This window comes from Atheta coriaria, unplaced genomic scaffold (genome assembly GCF_025399875.1).
Source record: "Atheta coriaria isolate IRGN ID8LTWV9N9 unplaced genomic scaffold, Caltech_Dcor_3.1 hic_scaffold_2_pilon, whole genome shotgun sequence".
Classification (NCBI taxonomy): domain Eukaryota; kingdom Metazoa; phylum Arthropoda; class Insecta; order Coleoptera; family Staphylinidae; genus Dalotia; species Dalotia coriaria.
The window spans coordinates 2,452,484-2,479,261 of NW_027045444.1; the positions used below are offsets into that span (position 1 = coordinate 2,452,484).

The 26,778-nt window shown below is 36.5% G+C and overlaps 7 protein-coding genes across 9 annotated transcripts in view; 5 read left to right on the top strand and 2 right to left on the bottom strand.

Annotated features, from left to right (window-relative positions):
* Nucleotides 1-7,971, top strand: part of LOC135803359 (potassium channel subfamily K member 18) — an 84,075-nt gene extending 76,104 nt beyond the window's left edge. The window contains 3 exon segments of the mRNA XM_065316952.1: nucleotides 5,711-5,911; nucleotides 5,914-6,397; nucleotides 6,772-7,971. Coding sequence (XP_065173024.1) covers nucleotides 5,711-5,911; nucleotides 5,914-6,397; nucleotides 6,772-6,889 — 803 coding nt within the window. The 3' untranslated portion in view covers nucleotides 6,890-7,971.
* A 1,325-nt stretch (nucleotides 7,972-9,296) lies between these two features.
* LOC135802133 (ubiquitin-conjugating enzyme E2 G1) lies at nucleotides 9,297-11,353 on the top strand. Its single transcript, XM_065315662.1, has 5 exons — nucleotides 9,297-9,464; nucleotides 10,111-10,213; nucleotides 10,272-10,369; nucleotides 10,440-10,618; nucleotides 10,709-11,353. Exons 1-5 carry the CDS (start codon nucleotides 9,419-9,421, stop codon nucleotides 10,784-10,786), a joined length of 504 nt encoding a protein of 167 aa, XP_065171734.1. The 5' UTR covers nucleotides 9,297-9,418; the 3' UTR covers nucleotides 10,787-11,353.
* Nucleotides 11,354-12,282: 929 nt separating this feature from the next.
* Nucleotides 12,283-14,442, bottom strand: LOC135802699 (eukaryotic translation initiation factor 4H-like). Its single transcript, XM_065316314.1, has 4 exons — nucleotides 14,212-14,442; nucleotides 13,437-13,921; nucleotides 13,179-13,370; nucleotides 12,283-13,102 (listed from the first exon to the last, which is right to left on the bottom strand). Exons 1-4 carry the CDS (start codon nucleotides 14,313-14,315, stop codon nucleotides 12,972-12,974), a joined length of 912 nt encoding a protein of 303 aa, XP_065172386.1. The 5' UTR covers nucleotides 14,316-14,442; the 3' UTR covers nucleotides 12,283-12,971.
* A 229-nt stretch (nucleotides 14,443-14,671) lies between these two features.
* LOC135801521 (myb-binding protein 1A) lies at nucleotides 14,672-18,604 on the top strand. Its single transcript, XM_065315046.1, has 4 exons — nucleotides 14,672-14,871; nucleotides 14,946-15,131; nucleotides 15,197-15,379; nucleotides 15,460-18,604. Exons 1-4 carry the CDS (start codon nucleotides 14,710-14,712, stop codon nucleotides 18,484-18,486), a joined length of 3,558 nt encoding a protein of 1,185 aa, XP_065171118.1. The 5' UTR covers nucleotides 14,672-14,709; the 3' UTR covers nucleotides 18,487-18,604.
* On the bottom strand, nucleotides 18,448-19,340 carry LOC135801528 (transcription initiation factor TFIID subunit 7-like). The gene is given in 4 exon segments (XM_065315056.1): nucleotides 18,448-18,569; nucleotides 18,626-18,675; nucleotides 18,730-19,137; nucleotides 19,140-19,340. Coding segments are annotated over 4 exon segments (690 nt in total). The 5' UTR covers nucleotides 19,324-19,340; the 3' UTR covers nucleotides 18,448-18,521.
* Nucleotides 19,341-19,987: 647 nt separating this feature from the next.
* Rilpl (Rab interacting lysosomal protein like) lies at nucleotides 19,988-22,772 on the top strand. Of its 2 annotated transcripts, XM_065315670.1 has the most exons (7): nucleotides 19,988-20,494; nucleotides 20,549-20,806; nucleotides 20,866-21,063; nucleotides 21,121-21,299; nucleotides 21,423-21,494; nucleotides 21,600-21,698; nucleotides 21,764-22,772. In XM_065315670.1, exons 1-7 carry the CDS (start codon nucleotides 20,186-20,188, stop codon nucleotides 21,870-21,872), a joined length of 1,224 nt encoding a protein of 407 aa, XP_065171742.1. In that variant the 5' UTR covers nucleotides 19,988-20,185; the 3' UTR covers nucleotides 21,873-22,772. The 2 variants fall into 2 exon arrangements, with proteins under 2 accessions (XP_065171742.1, XP_065171750.1); XM_065315678.1 differs by lacking the exon at nucleotides 21,423-21,494 and having other exon boundaries at nucleotides 19,989-20,494.
* A 194-nt stretch (nucleotides 22,773-22,966) lies between these two features.
* Nucleotides 22,967-25,842, top strand: SF2 (splicing factor 2). Of its 2 annotated transcripts, XR_010550422.1 has the most exons (5): nucleotides 22,967-23,216; nucleotides 23,289-23,670; nucleotides 23,745-23,943; nucleotides 24,429-25,050; nucleotides 25,661-25,842. XR_010550422.1 is itself a non-coding variant. In XM_065315167.1 (4 exons), exons 1-3 carry the CDS (start codon nucleotides 23,050-23,052, stop codon nucleotides 23,901-23,903), a joined length of 708 nt encoding a protein of 235 aa, XP_065171239.1. In that variant the 5' UTR covers nucleotides 22,968-23,049; the 3' UTR covers nucleotides 23,904-23,943; nucleotides 25,661-25,842. The 2 variants fall into 2 exon arrangements, 1 of the variants encoding a protein (XP_065171239.1); XM_065315167.1 differs by lacking the exon at nucleotides 24,429-25,050 and having other exon boundaries at nucleotides 22,968-23,216.
* The last annotated feature ends 936 nt before the right edge of the window (nucleotides 25,843-26,778 follow it).

A 26,778-nucleotide genomic window follows, 5' to 3' on the forward strand; every position in this document is an offset into this window, starting at 1 on the left:
GCCCGGCGCCTCCACATAATACTTGCCCACATATGTTAAAAGCATTACGACTTGCGCTCAAAGTCAACTACGTATAAACATGTGCGTGTGTAGGAGTTAATGTGCTTTGTAAGTTGAAGCACGTCGCGCGAAGAAAATGCGAACATCGCGCTAAGTACCAGCCAGTGTCGCAACTTTCCTCGAGTGTGCTTAAAACAAAACCAAAACAAGTGACATGGCGACAACAAGTCGTCTGCGTTGTTTTTCTCGTCTCGGTTTATACTCGGCGTCGAAATGATGAGAAAATTTGCATAAATTTCCGCGACGAGTGGAGAGCGGTAGCGGTGGCGGTAGTGGAGGCGGTTGCGACGGCGGCAGTGGGACATTTTTGTATGCACAATGCTCGCTTCAAAATTGAGTGAATTAACAAACATGAATACCGGTATACTATGCAGTACTACTTATGTATATATCTTATACAGGGAGTAGAAAAATAGTTTTTTTGGAAAATTTAGTTTTTTGTTGATAACTTTTAAAGTTTATAAGATATTTTATTTATTTTTTTAGGAGCTTATTTTAGGATAAATTGCGCATTAAACTTGATATTATATTGTTGATTAATAATGTGACAAATGTTTAAATTTAGTCAATTTGTTAAATTTTTTTCATAAATTTGTGTTTATTTGTTTATAACTTTTTAAATAACAATGGTAAATATAAAATTTAAAAATAATGTAATAAATAATTTAATTCTAAATCAATTTTTGAAAGAATCATCAAAATTGAACAAATTGTTTAGGAGTTATAAACAAATAACTAAACTAAAACAAAAATGATTCCCAAAACACCCTGTATTTATGCCCCCAATACATTTTGCCATTTTCCTGTCATCCAAAATCATACCCTCCATCAGGATAAAAATGACTATGAGAACATGGTTGTGTATGACGATAATAACCTAAAAGTTTATAACAACGCTCGAGTTTGAGCAGTTTGAGCTTTCGCGTCTCTTTGAGTTTCGGTTTCAGCCGGGGCGCAAAGCTCAGCTGCAAACACGTAAAAACAAATAGCCGGATGAGGATCGCCCCCGGAGTGCGCGCACATGCGAAACGTGCGCATGCGACAAAAGTTAATTTGGTTTTCTTCGCGCGGCCCGTCGAGCTTTGCGGCTTTGCGGAATGCGGCGCGCGTGTGATGAGTCGTCGCCGACACACTCATTTTCGTTTTTGAGATTTACTCGCACTCATTTTCATGTTTATGCGCGTTGTGTGCAATATATGTAAACAAGCCGAGAGTTTTAATGAGTTGTGTGTCAAATTTGTTGGCGAAACTTCAAAAGAATCAAAAAAGTTGGCGAAAAAAACATTTTTGCGGTAAAATAACTCAGTTAATTAAAACACCATATATTAAACAACACAAAATCAAAAAATATAAAAATTTAATATATTTTACACCAAAATTTTCAAAGAAAAAAAATTGAAGAAAATATAATGGTTTAGTATTATGTGGAGGCGCCGGGCATTATCCCCACAATGAATTTATTTCCACTCTCAGCAATCCGGTAGATCTAAAATGGATCATCTATCCAAACACTAAACCCAATACCTGAGTATGCCGTGGACAATGTCAACACCCACACGATTCGTGTTGGTGTTTGTGTGTGAATGTATGTTAGATCAATTCTAACTCAAATTGATCATGCCCATACAACATATTTTGTCTATGTGTAGGTTCATCTATGTGTTTGCATATGTGAGAGGAAGTTTATGTCCTGTACGTCCTGCGAGAGTCCTGCCAGAGATGTTCTTGATTAATATATATCGCTTTGCGTACGGGGCATGCACCGCCTCCTCGATTTCCATTTTCCAACTTGACATACACAACACATGCTCATCTACTCACATATTTATACCGGGTGTTGAAATATTCATGATTTGTTGGTTTATTTCACTGATTTTCTATGTTTAGCGATGTGCCAATGTTGGAGATAGGGAATCGAACATAGGATGGACAATGTTATTTTATATTTATTGAGTTTTACAACTCCCTGTATAAAATATTCGTGTGTTTTCTAACTTGAGGGGCACAACACAGGCTCATCTACTCACATATTAATACAGCGTGTTTAATTATACATTTTTAGTCGTTTTATTTTAATAATTAGCTGGAATTTAACCTGGGACAATGTTGGAGCAGTGGAATCGAACATAGGATGAACAATGTTATTTTATATTTATTGAATTTTACAACACTCTGTATAAAATATTCGTGTATTTTCTAACTTGGCATACACAACACAGGCTCATCTACTCACATATTTATACAGGAAGTTGAAATATTCATGTTTAGTGGGTTTATTTTACTGTTTTCTTTTGATTTAACATGTGACAATGTTGGAGATAGGGAATCGAACATAGGATGGACAATGTTATTTTATATTTATTGAATTTTACAACGCTCTGTATAAAATATTCGTGTATTTTCTAACTTGGCGTACACAACACAGGCTCATCTACTCATATATTTATACAGGGTGTTAAAATATTCTTTTTTAGTCGTTTTATTCTCATAATTTGCTAGAGTTTAACATGGGACAATGTTGGAGATGCGTAATCGAACATAGGACGGCCAATGTTATTTTCTACTCATTGGATATTACAACACTCTGTGCGAAATATACGTGTATGATAGGTGTCAGAGTAAAAGCTGTGAAATGAGTGATGACCACAAACATCCTACTTCGCACACATTGTCTAACACCTCGCACACACCCGCAAAAGCACAAAATGTCTATCTAAACAACCCCGGCCGCCTGCTTCCGTAAATGTAAACATAAGCATATGTGTTCGGCTGTTTTTGAATTTGAGATATTTATCTGATGATTGCGATTGCATTCGCGATTGGGATTCATCCCGGGATTTACCGAGCAGATGCTGCTCGAGTTTGAGCTTTCGCTGCTCCTCGCTTCCAGAGATTAATAACCCTTTTGTGATAGTAGTGGTGCGAGTGGTATTAGCCTAGGAAAGATGGAAAATACGCGATAATTAAACGACGTCGGTCATAATTTATTAACTGCAGCGTGCACTGCAATCGCTATCAAACGATATCAACTGCTTCCGGAAGCACTGCTATCAACGTTCAACTGGAAGACTAAAGCGCTGGGATTGCCATTCGAAATGTTTATGAATGTTTGATTAAGCCAACTACTTTAAATCTGATTAATCATTAATCAAGTGTTTTAATATAGGTGCTATTAATATTTATTATTTAATCATTATTCATATTTGATGGTGATGGAAGTTTTATGACAGAATTTAGTGCAAAGGGGATATTATATAGCATTATACAGAGTAAATACAAAAATAATTTGTATGTTTCCGTTTCACGTCTAAACCACTCAACTGATTTTGATAAAATTTTGTATAGATATTAATTAAGTACCGAGAAATAACATAGAATACTTTTTGTTCTAAAAATTTTAGTTTAAAAAGGGTTAAATATGGGTTGAAAAGAAAAAAACATGAATTGATTATGTTTATAGTTGTATAATTTTAACCGAGGGGGCGTTAAGATCTTTTTTTAGTCATTTAACAATAAAAACACCCAATTATCCTTATATTTAACCTAAAACAAATAAAAATCATTACAATGTGAGTAAAATAGACAATTCACTGCTTTCAGTTTTATTTTTATCATAAAGCTGAATATTAATTATCTGCCATTAACCCGCATCACCTGAAAAGCACAATTCGCCGCGATCCTCCCTGATTCGCGTCCGCATTGCGATAATATTCAAATGAATACCTGACACGTGCAACGATAGCGCACATGCACATTCCGCGTGCGCAAATTATTACGATTGCAGCGCACAAACGCAGCGCTACGACAATATCTATAAAACGTTTATCTTCATCGTTCCAACGTACCCGCTGCATTAATTGCGCCAAAATGCGCTAATTAATGCTGTTTCATTTTACATTACGCAATCCACACACACCAACCCTGGCCTAGCTAACAAAGCATTGTATAATATTGTTGAAATGCGAATGCGTAAAGTGAGAGGTAATATTATACACATAAAGAAGATTAATTTATATTGCAAACTGTAAAAAGTATCAAATTGTAATGAAGAGGTTTTTAGTTTAATGTAGGCAACTTTATTCGCAATTGTGAAGTGTATCCAGTTGCCTATCAGCAAAGTATACATTTTAGTTGTTTTTTAATAGGTTATTATGCAATTTTGTGTCGTTTTACTGCTCTTGAGTGTATTTTAATGATACTACATTTTATTTGTGAGCAAATAACGCAAATTTTAACTTTTTGAAGTGTTTATTTTGTGAGGAGAAATATGGCGTCGATAGAATTATTTATTTTGACAAATTATTAATGGAAAACTTTAAATGTAGTAAAAATTATTTGGTAAATGGTAAATAATTGTTAAAATTGCAATGTACAAAACGCATTTCCGGTTTGCGAACAAGCGATTCGGTTTTCGAAGCACGAGCGATTTTGAACTGAACAGGATTTAATGGCGGTATTAACACGACTATTAAACAGTCATTGTTGGCAATAGAGATAGTTTCCAACCCTTAAAATCAAATTTAACGATAGATATGTATGTTTTTGATGATAACAACTTTTTTCACGTAAAATTTTAAAGTGTGCGGTTAATTTTATGATTTTTTCCACGTAATATTTTCTCCACCTTCTTGCTTTTCCGTAATTGAGGAAAAATAATGTTTTTGCTTGTAATATTATTCAAAAATGATGAAAATATTTGAACATGGCTAACAAAAGCACAAACACAAACACAAATACAAGTGTGGAGGAAAAGTTGAAAATCCCAAAGAAAAATGAAAACTTTCGCAGTGAATTGAAGCCGACGTTAAGAACAAAAGGAACACGCAATGCGAAATGTTGAGATGTGGAAGCGCAGGTGATTTACACAAAGCTCGCCGCTGGAAAATCGCCCGAAATGCCCGAAAATGTTGCCCCGAAGTTTAGGTGCGCCTTTAAATATTAAATATGTTAAACGCGTCTGGAAACAAAACAACGTTGTTTTAAAAACCCAGACACATGAAAAAACTCAACGGTCCCAAAAGAACAAAGAAAAAAAGAACGGCGCAAAATGCGAATCATAACATAACGCAGAAAAGACGTTAAAAGTAAAAAGAACGCAGAATTTATTGATCAACTTTGAACACTCATAAGCGCCAATAAAACGTTTCGAAGTTAGCGGAAAAGTTTTCATCTGGAAGTTTACCTTATTGGCTGCTAATTGACGTGTGTTTTATGTTATTGCTACTTGCCGTTTAGCAATAATTAAGTTTTTAAGGTTTTATGTTTTTTGAAAACGAAAAATTTTTGTTTTGCAAAATAATGTTGAAGTTTACGCCTCTGTAATGGACTTTGCAAAAGTTGTAATTAAATTAATCATTTAACATATAAAAGTATGCTTAATTAACTTTAATTTAAAATTAATTTTAACATTCTACGATAATTAATTTAGGAGAAAATTAAATTTTAAAAAGTTAAAATTTTTATTTTTATTTTTTCAAGAAAAAAATTGTATTTACAAAATATGAGGTATAATTGGTAGCCTATACTACACAACGTAACCTATATTATACTCTATTAAATTATCTTCCGAATAAAACAAATTTCAATATCCTAACATTAATAGTTCAACCGTAAACTGAATTTTAACAATTTTTTTTCTCTACTATTCCAGGTTATGGCAGCATCGCTCCAAAAACAACCCTCGGCAAAGCAGTAACAATGGGCTACGCAATCTTCGGCATCCCTTTAACCCTCCTCTACCTCTCCTCAGTCGGGTCCATCCTCTCCCGCATCGCTCGCGGGGTGTTTTCTCGCGCCCTTTGCTGCTGCCTCTGCTCAAACTGCGGCTACTGCTGCTACGACGAGAAACGCATGGCCGAAAAGAACGCCGCATGAAGAAAAAACGTCAGCAAATGGAAATGCAACAACAACTCGCCCTTCAGGAACCATTCTATGTGCGCTCCAACAGCGGCTTCAGCACCACTTCCACTGCGAACAATCTGCACAGTCCGCTGAAAGATATCGATTCGATTAGTGGCACAGACAACGAATCCAAGGCGTCCATTCATGGCCTCGCGATTTTGGCGCCGATCACGCTTTGTCTTGCGATCATGTTTATCTACATCTGCATTGGGACGTTCGTGTTATTCAAGCTGGAGAACTGGGCGCTGCTGGACGGGTTTTACTTTTGCTTCATGAGTTTGACGACGATTGGATTCGGGAATATGTTGCCTGGAGGTGAACAGCTTGGCCAGCATGAGAATAGTACTACTATTTGGTTTTGCTCACTGTACATCATGTCTGGGATGGCGTTGACTGCGATGTGTTTTAATGTCGTTCACGATGAAATTGTTCACAGGTAATGAGAAATTTTTATTTTTTGAAAATGTTTATTTAATTCTACCCTTTATATTTTAAGGGTTGTACTAACCAAACATGTTTAATTATTAACTTTGTTTAATTATCTTTAAATTGAGACCATGTTTATTGATCTCTGATGTTTATTTTAGTAGAAAATTGACTTTTTGCAATATTTTTCTAAATTTGCTTAAATTTTGTCAAAATACAAAGAACTGTTGGTTGCCTAACTATTATAATAATATTATTATTATACTCTGTTTAATTATCTTTAAAATGAGACTAATTTCAACTCTCTACGTCAAATACTTTTGCCACAATCAAAGTTCTAACAAAAAATGCCACATAACCTAATTTAACTATCAAAATTTATAGGTTACGTCATGAAGAGAAACGCCTCCGGAAAGTGGTCACTTTGACAAGTTTCCCTGATGATATTAACTCCACCCACACGCCGACAATCGCCGCCAATGACCCCTTCGGCCCCTCATGACAATTCGGCAATGCCACGCTGACGAAAACTCCTCTCTACGCCCGAGGAACGAATCTCACCGAAGAAACGCTCGTCCTAAGCACGCCTACCACCATGGAGATGCCACCGCCCCCACACGAGCTCCTCCCCATCCCCGTGGTGCCAATAACCGTCAACCTAGGCATGGGCGTCAACAAAATGCCGGAAGTCCTCGAAGGACCAGTCCTCACCGGCGTCTACACTCTTCCCGAAGAACCCGAAAACGAAGAAAACAGCGAGATGTAAAACGTACACTCTTTCTAAACATTAACCTAACTTTTAACGGAAGTAATCATAACCTAACTTTAATCAGGACCCGCTCAATAAGTAAAAATGAGTACACAGAAGTATTGCGTAATGAATAATTAATAGTCAAGTAATTATGATAGGTTAATGTTATCGCAGAGGGCGGAGTTTAAGCCGTACACAGTCCTGTACCTGTAAATATTGTACATTACCTCAATTTATTAACCTAACTTATATCTAAACATTAAACTATGAAGTAACTAAATGTAATTTAAGAATAACACGAACTTTATCTCTAAAACAACTTCAAAAACTACTCACATTCGATTTTTTAGATCTATTTATTCAATCCTAACCTTACATTAGGACAACATGTTTGTGGTTATGTTTTGAGGTTAAGTACAGCGTGTTGACAACGGAAAAGAATGCAAACTGATGGGAATCAGTGTGTTGTTTACCGTTTTTGGTTACTTCTAACTTTAAAATACCTAAAATTGTAATAATAATTGTAATAATAAACAAAAGGAGGGATGCAATCGCGTTTTAGGTGATTGTTTTCGTAAGTCTTACATATCTATCGATTTCGATCATTTTTAACCCTCCATCTTTGATGATCTCTTGAGAACTTTAATCAAATATGTATTAAGTATTAAATACTACCACGAAAGTAACAATTTGTTGTTTCTGTTGATTGTTAGAAGATTATTTGTTTGGATAATATAATTATTGTTAGATATCAGGTATCACGGTATCAGATGAGAAGTAAATGTGTAATTATTGATACATAACGAATTATAATGCATTATGATGAGAATTTTGTTTATTAATAATGCTCACCTGTAAATATGTAATTTGTATATAAAATATATTACAAAATATCTTAAAACAATTGAGTTTTTGTTTAAATTTTAAGTGAATACTTTTTGTTTTATTTTACACAACTTAGTCTTTTTCAACAGCGCGTAACTTTTGATATAATTCATCAATTTTAAAAGTTTAATTGGTTTTTAATAGTGTTTTAGTTCCTCTTTATGATTCATTTCTTAGTTTTGATTAATAATAAATAGAACAGTAATGAATCAATAAATAAATAAGCAAGTTTTTGCTCTTTTGAAAAACACGTTATGCTAAATTTGCTGTAGTTTCCGTAAAATATAAATAAATTTAATTATTCTTTCAGAAACAAGTACTACAAGAGTTACTCGTTTCAAAACTTGTTTATTTTGTTTTGTTACTATTAGTAATAATAGTTTAAATTAGCATTAAAACAATACATTTTTTTTAGTTTTTTAGAAACTAGGTGTACAAAATACTCAATATCTCCTAAAACACAAGTATTATTCACACCAGCAAAAATTTAGCTGATAGTTTAATAAACTACCAATCGATTGCTGTATAGAACATAGTAATATATTAATAAATAATGCCATTAAAAGGGTACTAAAAATAAGCCATTTTCAATTTTTGTAAAAAAATGCTTGCATTAAACTTGTCATAACTCCAAAGATATGGCATAATGTTAACTTATTATTTATGAAAATTAAAGCTTAATAAACATTCTTTCTTTTGATGTATTATTTTGTTGCATTACTCTATGGGAAATGATTCAAAATTAACAACAAAAGTAAGCAATTTTCAAAATTATCCAAAACAGCTCTTGGAAAATGTCTAGTAACTACTAAACTAGTCAGTCTTTTTATTCAATATTACCACTAAAATAAAGCTAATTAAACGTTCTATCGATTAACGTATCATTTGTTACTATTGATCTACGGATAAGGCCTTAAAATTGGTGTTGAAAGTTGGGAAAATTTGCTGATTTTTTCAATAATTGGTGTATAAAAAGTTGCCTATCGGTAGGCGTTCTTTAAAATTTGGTGTAAGCAATGTTGTCTATAGTGATTTGACTCCGAATATTTTTTAATAATAACATTTTATATAATTTATGTACAAAATAAAACGTTAAATATTATTTACAAGTGTTTAAAATTACAGTTTTATGTGTATATTCTTTATATTCGTATAATTTCCCCAAACAATTCCCTATTTCCTAGTTTACAAATTCTATATTAGATGTCGCGTTGATCGAATATTTTGGTTCCCAACTGCGCTAAGCGGTGGCGCAAACCGTTCCGGAAATAACATATGTTTGATGTGAGGAGGCAGGCCGCTCAATGTGGTGTAGATTTTGCAAGAAGGACCGGCCATCTTTTTACGCTCGCTCGTTTGTTTGGTGGAATTAGGATCAAAATTTATTTGTAATTAATGTCAGAACCACAGTCGGCGCTCTTACTAAGGAAGCAACTAGCAGGTAATCATCCAAGCGCCAGGCGGAATCGTGAAAATTCACCCGACGCGACGTGAAAGAAAATACCGCACGGCGTGTATGCGTGCTCGCAAACGCCGCTTCGGCGTTTCGAAACGAAAAAAAAAACACCGGGTGCCTCTACACGATCCCGTGGCCCCACGAATTCGACGCAATCTTAAAATCGCGAGTGAAATTACCCACGAGAATGGATTACCCCGAGTGGTTAACCTATTTACATCAATGGCGATTTTATTCAGTGAAATAAAAAAACGTCCGAAAATTGAATAAACCCGTTTTTTGAGAGACACGAAAAACGTGCGAGGTATTTCGAGTGCGGATTTCATTTGGGGCCTTGGATTTCGATCGGCGGGCCGAAAAATCAATAACGTCTGCATTTTTTATCATTTTTTTATGCACATGATTCTAATTCAGTTTTTTATCATTAAGGAAACATCTAATTAATATTAATTATATTCAAGGGCTTCTAGCATATTCTTTTGTGGTGAATATAGTGATTCATTTGAGAGTCCTTCAATTATTCTCAAGTCATCATAAGAATGGAAATACTTTTCTAACCTCAAAGTGTGCATGCAGCAAACGCCTTGAAGCTTGTATTTATTTATAACTAATGCACGTTTTCTGCTTTCAGAATTAAATAAGAACCCAGTTGAGGGTTTTTCTGCTGGTCTTATAGATGACAATGATATATACAGATGGGAGGTGCTTATTATTGGTCCCCCAGACACACTATAGTAAGTAAAATTGGTTTAATTAAAGTATTTTATTAATTAATGTGATTTATTGTTTTAGTGAGGGTGGATTCTTCAAATGTCATCTCAATTTTCCAAAAGAATATCCACTTAGGCCACCCAAAATGAAATTTGTAACAGAAATTTGGCATCCTAATAGTAAGCATAATGATTTTTAAGATTTAAGCGTTTTTTATTGAGTAGTTTGGTAATAATTGATGTTTTGTAGTTGATAAGAACGGTGACGTGTGTATATCAATTCTGCACGAGCCGGGCGACGACAAATTCGGCTACGAGAAGGCGTCGGAAAGATGGCTGCCAGTGCACACGGTAGAGACTATTTTAATATCAGTTATCTCGATGCTCGCGGATCCCAACGACGAGTCGCCTGCGAATGTCGACGCAGCTGTAAGTACACTTATACAATACTCAACTAACACTAACGATTTGTGGCGGGTTGTAAGTTAGTTTTGATGTTTTGTTTCTTAAACCATGCAGAAAGAGTGGCGGGAATCGTACTCGGAGTTCAAGCGAAAAGTGGCGAGATGCGTGCGAAAGTCGCAAGAGGAATGTTAGTATTGAGCCCTGCACAACACCTCCCCATCCACATCCAGACGAAAAAAACATACAAAAAATAAAACCAGCCACCACTTGACAACAACAAAAATCGAAAGCAACATCAATGATGCAAAAGTAAAGAGTGCGCGCCTCCTTCGAACCATCCTCCAAATATTTTCTCTCCCGTTGCATAACAAATAAATAATAAACGAAATACCAATCAATCAACGATACACAGCAACAATACAGTAATCTACCAACTCGATCTATTGCACGCCGTTCGATGCGTATGATCTCTCTCCAGCACAGAATTACGCATTAGGTGTGTGTTTTGTGTGTGTTGCGTCGTGAGAACTACTAATCTTTTTTGGAATTAATTTATATATTCTTTATACGTTTATTCGAATAAAATGACAGCCGAGCGATATGACGAGCAGATGATGGAAGCATTTGCAAGCGTTTGCAGTAAACTCGTCACTAGTGTGCGACGCCCGACGAGTCGCCTCCCATAATCATTCATTTACCAAATAGCAAAACTAATAATTATGATAAAAGTAAAATAAATACAATGATTTCACTTTTTAATCGGATTTTTACTTGGCGGAAGAATAACAAAGGAAGCATGATCATGTTCTGTCTGGGTAGCATTAAAATACGATAGATAATTGTGTTTGTATCGTTTATTTAGTAATAATTAACGATAAGATGATTAATTTTTGTTTAAAAAAATTTGTCAATACTCTAGGGACTTTTGTGTTGTATATTTAGGTTGCAATCTTGAATGTCAATTTTTAAAATTAAATATTTTCTTTAATACTCTATTGTTTATATGTATAATAACTCATTAAGGTAGTTTTAATTAAATTAAAGTGTTTTCAGTTATAAAATTAGCATATATTGTTAATTTAGTGCCATAATTAATAGTTTTTAGTGAAGGGAGGGGAATCACGTCTGGTGATTTCCAAGATTACAACATAAAATCTGTAAAAATAAATTCCCTAGATTTTAAAATTTTTATTTTGTGATTTTTAGTAAACATTTATTAATTTTATAATAAATTAAGATAAATTTAAACTTTTATTTGATTAAATAGTGATAAGAAGGTTTAAATCGGCAGTTTAAGTGAAATAAATAAGCTTTTTTGATTTAAATTTAGTAGGGGAATCACGTTGACAGGTTTGTAACCTAAAATTTTCAACACAAAATATCCCTAGAAATGCAAACAAAATTTTTGACACTAATTTTTAATTAGCAAGTTATTTGTTTGGGAATTTGCAGTAAAACAATAATAATATGTAATAATTATGTATATTACACACTCCTGCATGTAAAAAAATGTACATGCAAGTGTAGCATGATCATATCTTTGAATCTTATTTTAATTTTATTCAAAATTCTTATTAATAAGAAAAGAAAAACAAAAATTTCATTAAAAACTAAACGCGACGAAATTGTAATGACAAAAGTGCTTCATACGCGAACAATCGCCAACAAACGATCAGGAAAATCAGCAGTAATCAGTCAAAACTATATTTGTCATTACAATTCATCAAAAATTGTTCCATTATCATACAAAAACAAGTTGCGATAAAATAATCCTTACAAATACAAAGCGAGCCAGGCGACCCGCGCTCCAATTCGAAATAATTTAATAATCGTGGAGCAGAGTCGCGCCGCGCTCGCGAAAAGAAATTTAAACTCCGACTCGCTTCTGAAAAATAGTTTGCAAAGTTGCGATGCAAAACGTCGCAGCGTTAATTACATTAGTTACAAACAGAAACTAAACTAAACCGTTCGCGATTAATTCGATCCAACATCTCCCATTCGTAATCGAAAGTACAAAGTTGCAAAATGTTCTTTTCCTCTTCTTCTTCATCATCAATCCGCATCAAGTCACTAATTATCTATGTATATCCATCGAGAGAACTTAAGAGTAGAGTTTCCCCTTACATACATAATCAGCTTAATCTTAAGCTACATTAGAAATGGTTGTTTTGTTGTTGATGTTATAGTTTTTACAATATTAAATGATTGTGCAGATTGCTTGCGAAGATTGAAAGTCGGGGGCAAAATATATTAGAAAATGATTAGAAATATATGAAAAATCGGATCGAGCGCGCTGGCGTACTGGTACTGGTTTAGTTCATGTTCGCGAAGAAAAATTATTAGTAGAGTTTTTGGGGGAGGGCGAGAGATCCGCGACTTATTCCAACTTCTCGTCGCGCGGCTTGGCGCCGCCGAAAATCGTCGACGTCTGGGAAGTTTCCGCCATCTGGTTCACCGGCTCTGCCACCGTACGCGGTTTCAATTGCAGTCGTTTTCGATTTGAAACATCTGCAATAATCACACATCATTTATTGTATTATTTGTGTTTATTGTTTGGGGATGAGGATGATGTTTGATTACTTACCGGGCGTTGTGCTTGGCAAATCTTCTGAGAAAGATTTTCGCTCCGGCCGCCGGCCGTCCCTGCCGAAACCACGCGGCGCACCACCAGGACCACCGGGTCCACCGGCACCTGGTCCACCACCACCCCAACGACCGCCGCCACCATCCTCACCGAAATTACCATAGTTTCCTCTGTGGCCACCACGATCACGATCTAGACAAATTAATTACATGATTATGTTTTGTTTATAATAATGTTTAATTGATTTGATTGTCTTACCAGTAAAACTACCCCTTGCTCTACCACCGTCCCGCCGATCATAGTCGTCGTTAAAACCTGCGCCACCGCCACCACGATGCGGTTCACCACCGGAACGATTTGGCCCCCGTGTGAAACTCCCGCCATCTCGCCCGCCGCCACGGCCACCGCGCCCACCCCGATCAAACCCACCACCTCGATCGTTCCGCTTCCCCTCGGCCACATCAATCTTGATCAAATGCTTCTGCACCTCCACCAGCCCGTCCATCTCCACCGCCTCCTTGAGGTCGTCCAGTGACTCAAATTCCACATAGCAGAAACCCTTAAACCTATCTGTCTCCTTGTCCATCACCAGTCTCACATTCTTGATGCTTGATGTGGGAAAGATTTTGCTTATGTCACCCTGCACCAGGCCTGAGGGCAGGTTGCCGAGGAAGGCGGTGTATGGCGGCTCGGTCGGGAACGGCTTGCGCCCGCCCGGGCGTCGACCGCCGCCCCCAAAGTCCCTAAAAGTAAACAATCACATAGTTTTTACATATTCTCCCAATTAGTGGTGGTGCGTGGTTTTGCGGACGTAAACAAAGTGCGGCGCGGAAGCGGCGCGCCGGGGGCCGGCGCTGCGCATTCGGGCACGTCCAGCATGTGCTCGCCGGGCGTTTCACGTGAAAAATACGGACGCCCGATGGAATTGTGCGTATTTGTGATGACGCCCGTCGATTGGCCCTCGCCGCCGCCTCCGCCGCACTGATGCCGCACATTTTCACTGATGAATTCGCAATTTTCGCGCGACATTTACCTGTTATCGCGCTCTTCGAAACGACGGCCGGCCATATTTGATAACCTTGGAGGAACGCGCCTGCCCGATACACGCACGACCGTCACTTCAGCCAACCTACACATGTGTTATCATTGTTTTCGGAATGCTTTCTCCGCCGATTTATCAAAACATGCAGTAAATTGAGCCGCAAATTAATTGCAACGATGCGCTTTATTAATTACACAAACAATACTTGTGTTTGTATTGTTTTTTAAAGTAATGCCAATAATAGCTTTGTAAACTTTTAATTAAAAGGACAATTTTACAATAACATACAAGATTTGTCAGTTTATTTGACAAAACTGACCATAATTATGTTATTATCTATCATTTTTATTAAATAAATAAATAAAAATGCCATAACAACATTTCAAATCTAGGGACATTTTTTGTTTGACAGTTGGCAGCGCCGATGTGTCAATGTTTACATGGTTAGGCAACAAGTATTACACTTCGCGTGCACACACCGCTGTGACCATGGCAGCGAGTGAAGAAGTCGCAGAAAATTCGCAAATAAACGGCAAAAAACCGCGTAACACCTTTCTAGATAACTTTGGAAAGCTCACCAGCAATGAGCAGAAGATTCGACTCAAGAGTGGCAGTCAAATCATTCGCCATTTGAGCAAAAACAGTGAAAACGTAAGAGTCGCACGTGCCATTTTCGACATAACCTTAACCAACAGATTTCAAGAAAAGCGCTCGTTTATTTTCAGGACGAAGAGTTACAATATGCAATTGGACGTTTAGTTCGCGGCGTGGGTTCTGGTAAAGTCAATTCACGCATTGGTTTCTACACAACACTCAATGTTTTCCTGAGAACTTCAAATAAATTTGACATCAATAACATTCTTGATGTTATACACAAGGAGCTGAAAACAAGTGGACAAAACTTGAAAAGTGTAAGATTATAATTTGTAATTACCGTTTAAAAAATATGTAGTAATGAATTTGGATTACTTTGTAGGAAAATGCTGATGTTTACACTGGGCTGATTCTTGTTTGCGGAGCTGTTTTACATGCTGGTAAATTTGCCACTCTTGAAAATGAAAAAAGGAAGACTTTACTTCAACATTTGGTGGATGCTAGTGTCAAGAAGACCTATCTTGGGCTCTTGGCCGCCTCCTTAATAGTTGATGCATTACCAAAAGTAAGTATTTAAATTGTTACCTATTAAATACTTAAATTATGGATTGATTGGCATTAAAATAACTTTCTTTGCTGTTTTAGTTGACTATAAATGTATTTTCGGAGGATATTTTGCCTGTCCTTCGGCCGCAGTTGAAGAAACCGCTGTCTGACTACACAATCGACCAACTTTACTTGCTTCTCAAATGCGAAGAACAATTTCCCACCGTCGTCAACTCGAAGTTCCTTGGAAACTTAATCAACACACCGAAAATAATCTCCGAAGGTAACGTGAAACACCTTATCAATGTCCTTCTTGATGTGAATCCTTTGAGGCAAATTGCTGAACATCCAATCTACCCTTATATCGGCAAAAAACTTGCAAGCGTAACATACCTACCAAAAATCTTAAACCAACTTGACGTGAATTTCGAAAACTTCACGAACGTAAAACATCAAGTACTCGCCGTTTTGCTTCGAAACATTGTCATCAACTTAGAAGAACACAGACATATGCCTTCAGTTTTTGGTAAAAACTTCCTGTTTGAAACTGTGAGGCATTTCAAAGCAACAACGATTAAACAACAAGATGAAATTAAAGTGGAGGTCATTAATTTATTAAATGCTACTGCGGCTTGGGCGAAGAAACCTGAAGTTTCTTCAGATATAAAAGTTAAAGTCATGGAAAAGCTCATGTTTTACCCTGGGATTTTTATTTTCGAGAAAATCACCGGTAATAAAGTTCTGCAAAGTATCACTGCAACTTTAGATGTTGACGGAGTTAAAACTCTGTGTGATATTTACAAAGGTGTTATGTTAGCTGAGCTGACAAAACAGAGGGATGAGAGAACCACTGAGAATTGGTTGAATCTCGATCGTGTTTACGCTGCACAACTAATTGTTAAATTGATTAATCATTCAGCTGCTAGAACTGAACACGACTGGAAAGTTGAACAGCTTCAACTTTTAATGGAAGTTGCACTTCTGAGAAGACCAGGAATAGGAGTTGACTTAAACAAGAGTTTAAAGGATACATTCTTCTCTGCGTTGGATTTTAAATTTGGTAAACTACAAGATGGAATTTCTTGTTTGTCGAAATTAGTTCATAGTTTAAATGAAAATATGAATAACCTACGGGCACCGTTGGATGAGGAGGTTCAAGCACTTTGGGAGAAAAGTTTTGAACTAATCAACAAAATCGAAGGTAAATCTGCGAAAAAACAAGGACATTTAACAATGGTGTTTCATATGTTATTCCTACAAATGTCTCTGCAATTATTTAACGATTCTAAGTTGGCTGGGGATTCGTTGAATGAATTATTTACTTGTTATGCTAAAAGGAAATCAAAGGATGAAGAAGTGAATTGGATTGAGGTAGTTGTTGACTTATTTTTGAATTTACTATCGCACAATTCACATTTGTTGCGGTCTGTTATCAACAAAGTGTTTCCGCATCTCTGTAAATACTTGACGCCAAGTGCAATTCATCAGATTTTGCACATTTTGGATCCCAAGAGTGATGCTAATCCATTAAGTGAGAATGTAGATTCAGATGATGATGATGATGAAGACGAGGAAAATGAGGATGATGATGATGAATCTAATGAGGAAGATGACGATGAAGATGAATCAATGGAAGAAGACGACGATTATGAAGAAACTCCGAATGATAAACTACGCCAAGCAATTCAGGATGTCTTGTTAAAAACTGATAATGATGACAACGAAAGTATTGACCTCGATGATATGTCAGATACAGAAGCAGAGAAACTAAACACAGCCCTAGGAGAAGCTTTCAAGAACCATAGACCTAACTTAAAGAAAAAGTCAAAGAAACAATCAAAAGATGATGAAATTCTCACGCATTTCAGAGTGCGTGCTATGGACTTAATTGATATCTATCTAGATTCTCCGGAGGTTTCTATGATTAATTGTTTGGAGATTATGCTACCTCTTCTTCAGGGATTAGAGTTTTCCATCAAGGATGCTCATCAAAAGCCGCTTCATGATAGGATAAAATCTTCACTGAAGAAACTTTCAGGACTTAAAACGTTTGCATCAACTGACGAAGTTGATGAGAATGTACTACATACTTTGTTGAAAAGTATTCTAGATAAAGGTTCAAAAAGTACCTTGATTGTTCAGGAAATGGGTGATAAAATCGCTGATTGTTGCATGCTCATTATTAATTGTTCTTCTATTGTTGGAGTCACAAAGAAAATATCGGCTTTGTTGACGGAAGTACTTGATACGTACTTTAAAAAACGTGATTGTTTGACACCTTATGTGTTGTTCAAGATGGTTTTGAATTCTAACTGGGAGAAAAGTGTTACGTTGATTGCTCCATTGGTTAGTTATGTTTTTGATGAAGAGATTAGACCGTTCAGGAGGAGGCAAGCATTGGAATTGTTGAAGATTTTCTATCTGAACAATCGTCTAATTGCTGCTAATAAAGAGACGTTTGTTAAGAAACTGTCAAAGAGTGAGAACAAACTAAATAATAATGTAGTTGAGTTTTTAGAACGCAAAGAGTACACGTCGAAAGAACCGTTTGTTAGTGGTGTGTTTCTGTTGTTGGCTGCGATTAAGAATTGTTGTCATCAAACTGAAGTGTTTGATTGGGCCAAGATTGGTGAATTGGCTAGAGAATATCGCTCGGGTATTGCTTTGACTAATGATGGAAAGACGGCTTTTAGTAAACTGTGCAATGCTCTGAAAATTTCCAACGTTGTAAAGATTAAAGGCAAAACTATTAAGTTGAGTTTGATTAATCGGGAGGCTGATAAAGATGACGAGGATGATGAAGATAAAGAAAAGGTTGAGAAGAAAAAAGGAAACAAAGAAGCCAAGAAGATGAAGAAAGAAGCACGTAACTTACGTATGCAGAGTTTATCTGAAGGTTTAAACGATAAGTTTAATTTTGTTCAGACTGATGTAGATGAACTGAATGAGAATGAACTTGTTGAGGAAAATGGGCATGAAGCAATGTCAGAAGATGAAGATGAAGAAAAACCTGAAGTTGTTGCTAAACCAATACAAAACGGTGTTCATAAAATCAAGAAACGTTCTACAGATTCACAATCTGAGAGTCCCCAGAAAAAGAAGAAAAAGAAACAGAAAACAACTTAAAGTACCATATTTTTAAATGATTGTTGTTGTTATGATTAATTGAAGTCCATAATGTCGTAGTGCGAGCCGCAAACGGAGGAGTCCTGAAAATTAAAGAATAATACAATTTTTTAATCAAGGGAGTACTACATTGACTTACTTCTGATCCTCCTGTGTCGCTCATGGAACCAAACAATGCTTCCTCAGTGACTAAAAATTAAATAATTTAATAATTAATGCAGTTCTTTACATCTTTCAACATACTGTCATCTTCATCATAGACTTTTTCATAAATAATCTCGTAATGAGAGTGTAATGCTTCGTAATCGGTGCGGAGAAGCCAAGTAACTTCTGTTTGGATGTTGTTTGCTTCTTTTATATCCTCGTCATTGCGCATTGTCTTGCGGAATCGTTGTTTTCGGACATTCTTTAAAGGTTTTGTAAGACCGTGCGGCCAATTATCATGTTTGATGTTCAACAAAGTTTTATCACCGTCGATGACGAACATTTGCGAGATGGTGCCTGTTTTGTAGATGGTCATGCCGTTTGTGGATTTACAGACATCCGTGATCGTTGGTAGATGAACCATTTGTCCGGAAAGGATTTTCCTGTTGAGGCGCAACCATCCAGTTTTGAATTGTTCGTCCAACTTCAGGTAACACTTCCTTTTACTTTTTTCGGTTTGGTCCTGATTAGATGACGGAGATAAGCAGCGTCTTCTTCTGGTAAACGTAGAATGAAATAATCTTCGAGATCTATGCGATCTGGGCGAGGGTTTATTTCGATTTGCATTTTCACTGCGTTGAAGGAAATTGTTTTCACGATAGGATGGAAGTTGCGTATTTGAAAATCAGCCATGTACAAAAGTGCTGCCACTTTTATTTGAAAAACCCTACTGATAAATATAGGGTAATCAGGATGACAATGTAAATATTACCCTAGATTTTTAAGTTACGGGAACGTTAAAATGAAATGTAATCCCGTCCAGGTACAATTTTTATATGTCCAATTGAATGTATTTTATGGTGCAATTAATTTATGAGGTTTCTAGATTTGTTGTTACTATTCAAGTTTAAATTAAGTTTGAAATCAGTGCCAACGTAAATAGCTGTCAAAAAGAAAGTCCCTAGATTTGAAAACCAGGTAACCAACTTTGAAAACATAAATTTCCCCACACTAAAAATAAAATGGCAGCCAACCTTGAAAACAAAAGTCCCTAGATTTGAACGTCAGGTTAGCCAACTTAGAAAACAGAAATTTCCCTAAACAAAAATAAACTGGCAGCCAACCTTGAAAACAAAAGTCCCTATATTTAAAAACCAGGCAGCCAACTTAGAAAACAAAAACTTCCCTACACAAAAAAATTCGAGTTACCAACTCTAAAAATCAAAGTTCCTACGTTTAAATTCCAAGTCTGCCAACAAAAATACGCAAAATATCCCTCATAATTTAAATATTAGCCAACTTTTTATCTCAAAATATCCCTACAACTCCTAAACAGCTGCAAGCGCTGCAGGTGTGTTTGTGTGTATGATTAGTCACAAAGTTGCGCTCGCGCGAGCAGGTGGCATTTAAAGTTAAAGGTCCTTGAGATCAATAACAAAACCGCAACTCCGACATTCTACAAGTCGCTACAACATGATCATCTAATCTCTACTCAGCAAACAATCAGTGCAAAGTAATAAAGTTCCGGGCGCTGTAAAGCGAAACGAATTGTTGAATGCCTCGAATTAAAACCATACAACGCCCGAGAATGGAAGAGGAGGACTTCGGCGGCGAGGTGACCGTTGTGGACGTGTACGACATCGCGTCGGAGATTGGAAAAGAGTGTGAGAAGATCATTGATCAATTCGGCGCGGATTCTGTGACTGCGTTGATGCCGCGAGTTATTAACGCTCTAGAACTCCTCGAAAATCTAGCAACAAAAAATGAAAGGGAAAACACTGCATTGTTTGAGATGAGAGCAAAGATTTCTCAGTTGGAGAATGATAAGATTGAAAAGGCTGAGTACAGGGAGAAGTTTGAAAAGGTAACATAATATTATTATATTATTTATCATGTTTTAATAATTATTGATCAACAGGATTTGGAGGCAATTGAAGAGCAATGGAGACTGGAGACCAAAGAACTTGTGAACTTGGTCTCACAATTACAAGATGAAAATCGGCGTTTAGCTAAGGAGCAACAGACTGTTCCTTCGAGCAAGGAACCCACTAGCCCATCAGATGTACCACATGATGGAGCAATGCTGCAAAGACTGAGGGCATCTCTCGAGAAGCAAAGAGATGACATTAGACTCAAGGATAAATTGTTACAGGAAAAGTGCTGTGATGTTGACATGGTAAGCAGAAAAAAACCTTTGTAAACATAAAATACTAATATAATTTATTTGTTTAATAGTTAAAGTCTCAAGTCGAACGCTTAACCGCAACAAGCAGAGACTTGCGACGCAAACACAAATCTCTACAAATGCAAGTTCGGAATATGTGTGATGAGAGAGCGGATTATTTGATTCAACTTCAGGATCAGCAGCGAGATGTTTCTGCGTTGAGGTCCAGGCTCGGATTGGCCCAAAAGGAAAACGAAGATTTAGTCAAAGTAAATAACATATTCATATCATAAGTTTTACTATTTATTAATATTAATATATTTTAGTGTGATTACAACTTTCCAAGCAACAAAGCAGTTTATGATTTGGATGACCCCAATCGTCCGAGATTTACAACCGCCGAGTTGAAAGACATTCTCAATGAGCGCAACGAGTTGAAGGCACGAGTCAGCGATCTAGAGGATGAGTTGGAGACGTACAGGCCGAAAAAACAGGAGCCTGAGGCGTGAGTATCAAAACAACACTTAAGTGTTTTAATTATAACGCTTACAAAACCGTTGCTTTTGACGTCTGCTCACTTTTTTGTGTATTACGTTGTTTGTTTTTAATTTTTTATTGTTTTTCTTAGAGCCAAAGGTTTGTTTGAGTATTTTGAAGACGCTTGTACTAGCATAATGTTCAATCCGTTACCATTAGCATTGTGAGTGTTTTATTTCGTTTATTTTTTATCTTCAAGTCTATTGACGCAAGTTGCGCGTAATTATTAATATGTAATTAACTCTATCTTTGTTGTTGTTATTTGCAGTCCTGTTGAGGAAGACGAGGCGCCGGTTCAAGGTCCATTGCCATACGAGCCAGACGATGCACCGTGGAAGAAAAGTTCAGAGTCAGGGATTAAAAAGTTGTAAGTATTTTTTACATATTATTTTAATCGCTATAAATACTATTGATTTTGTTTTGTTGTATTAGTTTTCGGAAGATCTTTTCCGAAAGCAGCGGCGGTGCTAGTTTTCCTCGGCGCAGCTTATCCACTCTCTCAAAAATGGCTTTGTCCGCCACTGATCCAGTCCCAATCTAATGCGGATCTCGTGAATTCTCTTCTCCTCTTTGACTTATCAGGTAACCTCGAACAGTTTTCCTTTACCTGAAACAAAAACCCCAATCGTTAGATGATCACGAATATTCCATTACAATTAAGTAGACAAACTTAAGATACACACCACAAAGTCACCATAGATAGTAGAATCTTAACACATTAAACAAAAACGAATTAGGGACAGTTTACTCATGACATGTTAACATGTGTTTAACATTAGACTTTTATCTGATAATGTGATGTTGATATTGAACAAATAAGAATGATCAGACACATATTCAGCACTTTGGATTTATTGATCAAAGTGCTGCAAATCAAGTAAAGTAAAGCAGCGACTCGAAATTAGAAGCGAAAGGAATCGAAAATTAACTTTACTCGTTGAGAAATGACTTAATAATCGAGACACTTAGGGATCAAAAGCAAATTTATGCTTTTTATAGTCATAGCGATATTAGAATATCTTTGTTGAGGATTTATTATCAAAGAATGTAGAAATTGTTGTGCTTCCTTATATTATCCAATATTTTTTATATTTTTACTTGATTGATGAGATTAATGAGATATTGTGGCTTGAATATTTTACCAATTACGCCATTTGATTTTAGCTTTAATGTAATTTTAATGTTTGAGGTCATATTGTTTTTATATATATTGTTATTACACTTTGTTTATCTACATAGATTTTAAACTTGTTTGTACTAGCTAAAATTAACTTAGCACGTTAGCAAAATGATGAAGAATGATAACAAAAAAACCTAAAACATAATCATAGTTGAAAACTTGATATACTCACAATTCTTACATAGGTTCCAATACTAATTGGAACGTTTAGAAAAGTGCCAAAGTAAAAGAAAGTATTAATAAAAGGACAAATTAATTATTGCTTGTTGTTAATTATTAATATTCGTCTTGTAGTGATTTGAATTTAGTTAGGAAAATGTGTTTATAATATAATTTGTTTACTGTAAACAAAATATGTATATTAAGTTGCCTATGCTTGTTGGCGTTTTTAAAATTAAATCTAGGGACATTTTTGTTTTTCAGGTTGGTAGCCCTGCGCGATAGCACCTCGGCCAAGAAAAACAAGCGGTGACGCCATTTTACGACGACTTTTCTGTGCGTTAGCTGCTCTTTTATCAAACTTACACATCGAGAGATAATGTCGCACAGTCGCAGCGATTGTAGAATCTACGTGGGCAACTTGCCGCCAGACATACGCAGCAAGGACATTCAGGATCTGTTCTATAAATTCGGTAAAGTATTGTTTGTTGATTTGAAGAATCGACGCGGCCCGCCGTTTGCTTTCGTGGAGTTTGAAGATGCCCGGTAAGTCACATTTGCCTGCGTTTATTCTAACCTTTCAAGGTCTCTAACACATCGATCGTTTGTTTTATACAGTGATGCGGACGATGCAGTTCATGCCAGAGATGGATACGACTATGATGGATATCGCCTTAGAGTAGAATTCCCAAGAGGTGGTGGCCCAGGTGGATTCCGCGGTGGTCGCGGAGGCGGTGGTGGTGGCGGAGGAGGCGGCGGCGGTGATCGCGGTCGGTCATCCCGCGGACCGCCAGCCAGACGCTCACAATTCCGTGTTCTGGTCACTGGATTGCCACCTTCTGGATCTTGGCAGGATTTGAAGGATCACATGAGAGAGGCTGGTGATGTTTGCTTTGCTGATGCATTCAAGGATGGGTCTGGTGTGGTTGAATTCTTGAGGTATGAGGATATGAAGTATGCAATTAAGAAGTTGGATGATTCAAGGTTTAGATCACATGAGGTGAGTATAAATCTTTATTATTATAAAAAGCTGACATCTTTACCTTTATAATATTTGATGTTTTACTTGTGCAGGGAGAAGTATCATACATTAGAGTAAAAGAAGATCGCGGTGCATCAGAGAGGAAGTCTGGAGGACGATCAAGAAGTCGCTCCTTTTCTCCGAGACGACGAGGCTCACCAACTTACAGCCCCGTGAAGCGCAGCTATTCGCGTAGCCGCTCTCGCTCTTAAGCGAACGCGTCCATCGCCGCAAAAGCGACGAGAGATTAACGTATGTATTTTTATCGTGATTGTTGGATTGCCCGATTAGGCTTCACCATGCTGCTCAGCCGACACTGTCTAGAATCTATCGTAAAAAGTTCAAAGTAATTATTTTTTTGCACTAAGCACAATTATCTTAAATTTGTGGTGAGCCTAATTAGGGAATAATAATTTACTAGAATGAGACTTACTTAAGTTTTTGACACAAAGACTGCAGATTTTTATTGTATGATGTATATTAGTTTTATACTAAAACTCAAGCATTCCAAGTGGTAATGAATTTTTGCAATTAGAAAACCAAACAAAAAAAATATAGCAAAATTTAGGACCAAATTGATTAAAAAAAATAATGAAATATTTAGTAAATTTATGCTGATTTTATGTTCAAATTGCTGCACATTGAAAACTAATAATGTATTTCTTTTCTGTTGTCGTTCTTGCCATTCACAATGTCGGAATTGAATAATAAACCGTTCAAAACAAAATGCAATAAAGTAAAACACGATTGGCAGGATGAAAACGGAAAGCTTGCGCGACGCGCGCGCAAGAGGATTTGCGGCTGTAAACTTGTGGGGGAGAAAGGAATTGCGTGGATGGTCAGGATTAGGATAACAAAAAACTCGGACACGCGTTGCTCTCTTCTGCGTCCGGCGCTCGCTCAGATCGTAATCACTTCATCGTGGAGAACCTAGACCAGGATCAAAACTCTGTGTAGGACCCGATTTTCGTAACTCAAATAAAATTCAATCACATAAAGACACCTTAAAAAGCATCAGACACACAGTTACACGAATTTAAACCTAATTTATAAAAAAAAAACGTACACGAAAGTCGCCGGCCCGAAAAAGGACTTCGTGGGACTTAGGGATGCGTAGGATGAGGCCAGGACTAAGGACTCTGGATGAAGTGAGCGGACGCGAAAGGCGGACAGGAAACAGGAGCGCGGAGGGAGAGGATGCCCCCGAAGGAGGCGTGTGGTGGGACGTACGGAAGGATAATGTGCAGGATTAAGTAGGATAAGGCATGCGCGCAGTCAGATTTTGCCCCCAGAACAAAAAAACGACAAGTAAATTGCTCTAAGTCTGTGAACTTGATGATGATGATGATGAGGACGAAGGTACTTGTGGCTTTATTTATTTACTCATTTTTCTTTTTATATTCGAATAATTTTAGTTCTCTCCAACGATTGCGACACACCACGATACTTTGTGTTTGAAAGTCCATTCTTTTGACTCATCAATATCCCCTCAATATTTTGCCCCTTTTGTTGTTTAAAAGAAATGAAAACAACAAACACAAAAAGACATTCACGACGAACAAGATTAACTGTGTTCTAGCTGATGATTGATGACTATTAATTGATTTACTTCCCGATTTCTTTGTTCGTGATAACATAATTGATGCATGCACCGAATCTGTACATACTACATGTCTATGGCTGCGTTGTGTTTGATTTTCACACTCATCCATCATTGTCTCACGCCTATTTATTCGCTCATTTGCATACTCTGTTCCTAGTTTTTTGTTGATTGAGACCTGGTTTGTGTGTTGTTATCTCTAGTTGTAAAGCAAACACATGCGGAGAGCCTTTTTTGTACTCGCTATTAAGACTGTTATCAGTCTGAAGCCTCTTTTAGTCGAGACTGCTCCGTGGAGTGCTGTCTCAGCTAGTGCTCTCGCTTCTATTCGCTGCTGGATTGTGCTAATTGTGTGCTTTCTTGTTGCAGGTGGTTTAATTATGTATCTGACGAGGTGGACACAAATCAAATGAGTTGTATATTTTATTTTGTCGACAACTTGCTGTTTTCGAAAATTACGACTATTTACTAATTGATTTTTCTTCAATATGATTCCAATTGATTTTCATATGTAATTGATTAAAGCATTAAAGAACTTTGAATCTTTTAAATCGATTTTTTTTATTTCCTAATGTCTCCTTTTACTTTTCTCGTTTTCAGGAAATTTAGTTTTAATTTTAAAAATAAATAAAGTAAAAAATCTCGTTTATGTTTTTTGAAAATCCCGCCAAATCATTTTTGTCCCCGCCTGTTTGAAAATTCAAATCTGTAAATATTTTGAATTCTGTTCAAAACGCGCCAAATTATTTCAGCCTCCTCACACATTCTGCTCTCCTAATACTACAAGCAAATTTTACTTCAATTTCGTCTCGATTTTCGATACGAAATCGACTGAAAATCCGACTTGAGTCATTAGGAGAACAGAATGTGCGAGGAGGCTGAGATGTTTCATCAGATTTCAATGGATTTTCGAACGAATTCGCAACTTTGGCGGATTTAAAATTTTGTTTAAAAACTACTTTTTATAGGTTTAAATGGACTGTAATGTTATATAATTAATAGAAAAGCATAAAACTATTAGAAATACTGAGTTTTTTAACGAAAACCTATAAAAAGTGCAAAAATTGTCAAAGTTTAACATCGATTTAAGGGCACTTAGAAGCCCTTCACACGGTTGATATGTATATCAAATTAAAGGGCAACTCTCTGGCTATAACCTGAAGTAGATTTGGTTCAGTTCTGTCCAGCCATTTCCGAGATACAGGGTGTTTTCTGAAGCGTGTTTTGGTAGTTTTCAAAAATTGCCTATATTTAAAGGCGTTTTTAGGGCATTTAGAAGCCCTTTACACGGTTAATATGTATATCAAATTAAAGGGCAACTCTCTGGCTATAAATTGAAGTAGATTTGGTTCAGTTTGGTTCAGCCATTTCCGAGATATAGGGTGTTTTTGATGCGTGTTTTTGAAAATTTCAAAATTGCCTATATTCAAAGGCATTTTTAGGGCCTTTCTAAGCCTTGTATTGACTCAAACTATACATCAAACGAA

What these genes read in the sequence shown, in the direction of transcription:
- LOC135802133 (XM_065315662.1), top strand. Translation starts at nt 9,419, where the DNA reads ATGTCAGAACCACAGTCGGCGCTCTTACTAAGGAAGCAACTAGCAG. An exon ending in GGTCCCCCAGACACACTATA is followed by an intron (nt 10,214 to 10,271) that starts GTAAGTAAAATT and finishes TTATTGTTTTAG; the next exon opens with TGAGGGTGGATTCTTCAAAT. An exon ending in CTGCGAATGTCGACGCAGCT is followed by an intron (nt 10,619 to 10,708) that starts GTAAGTACACTT and finishes TAAACCATGCAG; the next exon opens with AAAGAGTGGCGGGAATCGTA.
- LOC135802699 (XM_065316314.1), bottom strand. Translation starts at nt 14,315, where the DNA reads ATGTGTAGGTTGGCTGAAGTGACGGTCGTGCGTGTATCGGGCAGGCGC. An exon ending in TTCGAAGAGCGCGATAACAG is followed by an intron (nt 13,922 to 14,211) that starts GTAAATGTCGCG and finishes GTTTACTTTTAG; the next exon opens with GGACTTTGGGGGCGGCGGTC. An exon ending in AGCAAGGGGTAGTTTTACTG is followed by an intron (nt 13,371 to 13,436) that starts GTAAGACAATCA and finishes TAATTTGTCTAG; the next exon opens with ATCGTGATCGTGGTGGCCAC.
- LOC135801521 (XM_065315046.1), top strand. Translation starts at nt 14,710, where the DNA reads ATGGCAGCGAGTGAAGAAGTCGCAGAAAATTCGCAAATAAACGGCAAA. An exon ending in TGAGCAAAAACAGTGAAAAC is followed by an intron (nt 14,872 to 14,945) that starts GTAAGAGTCGCA and finishes GTTTATTTTCAG; the next exon opens with GACGAAGAGTTACAATATGC. An exon ending in GTGGACAAAACTTGAAAAGT is followed by an intron (nt 15,132 to 15,196) that starts GTAAGATTATAA and finishes ATTACTTTGTAG; the next exon opens with GAAAATGCTGATGTTTACAC.
- Rilpl (XM_065315670.1), top strand. Translation starts at nt 20,186, where the DNA reads ATGCCTCGAATTAAAACCATACAACGCCCGAGAATGGAAGAGGAGGAC. An exon ending in AGTGCTGTGATGTTGACATG is followed by an intron (nt 20,807 to 20,865) that starts GTAAGCAGAAAA and finishes TTTGTTTAATAG; the next exon opens with TTAAAGTCTCAAGTCGAACG. An exon ending in GAGTCAGGGATTAAAAAGTT is followed by an intron (nt 21,699 to 21,763) that starts GTAAGTATTTTT and finishes TTGTTGTATTAG; the next exon opens with TTTTCGGAAGATCTTTTCCG.
- SF2 (XM_065315167.1), top strand. Translation starts at nt 23,050, where the DNA reads ATGTCGCACAGTCGCAGCGATTGTAGAATCTACGTGGGCAACTTGCCG. An exon ending in GTGGAGTTTGAAGATGCCCG is followed by an intron (nt 23,217 to 23,288) that starts GTAAGTCACATT and finishes TGTTTTATACAG; the next exon opens with TGATGCGGACGATGCAGTTC. An exon ending in CAAGGTTTAGATCACATGAG is followed by an intron (nt 23,671 to 23,744) that starts GTGAGTATAAAT and finishes TTACTTGTGCAG; the next exon opens with GGAGAAGTATCATACATTAG.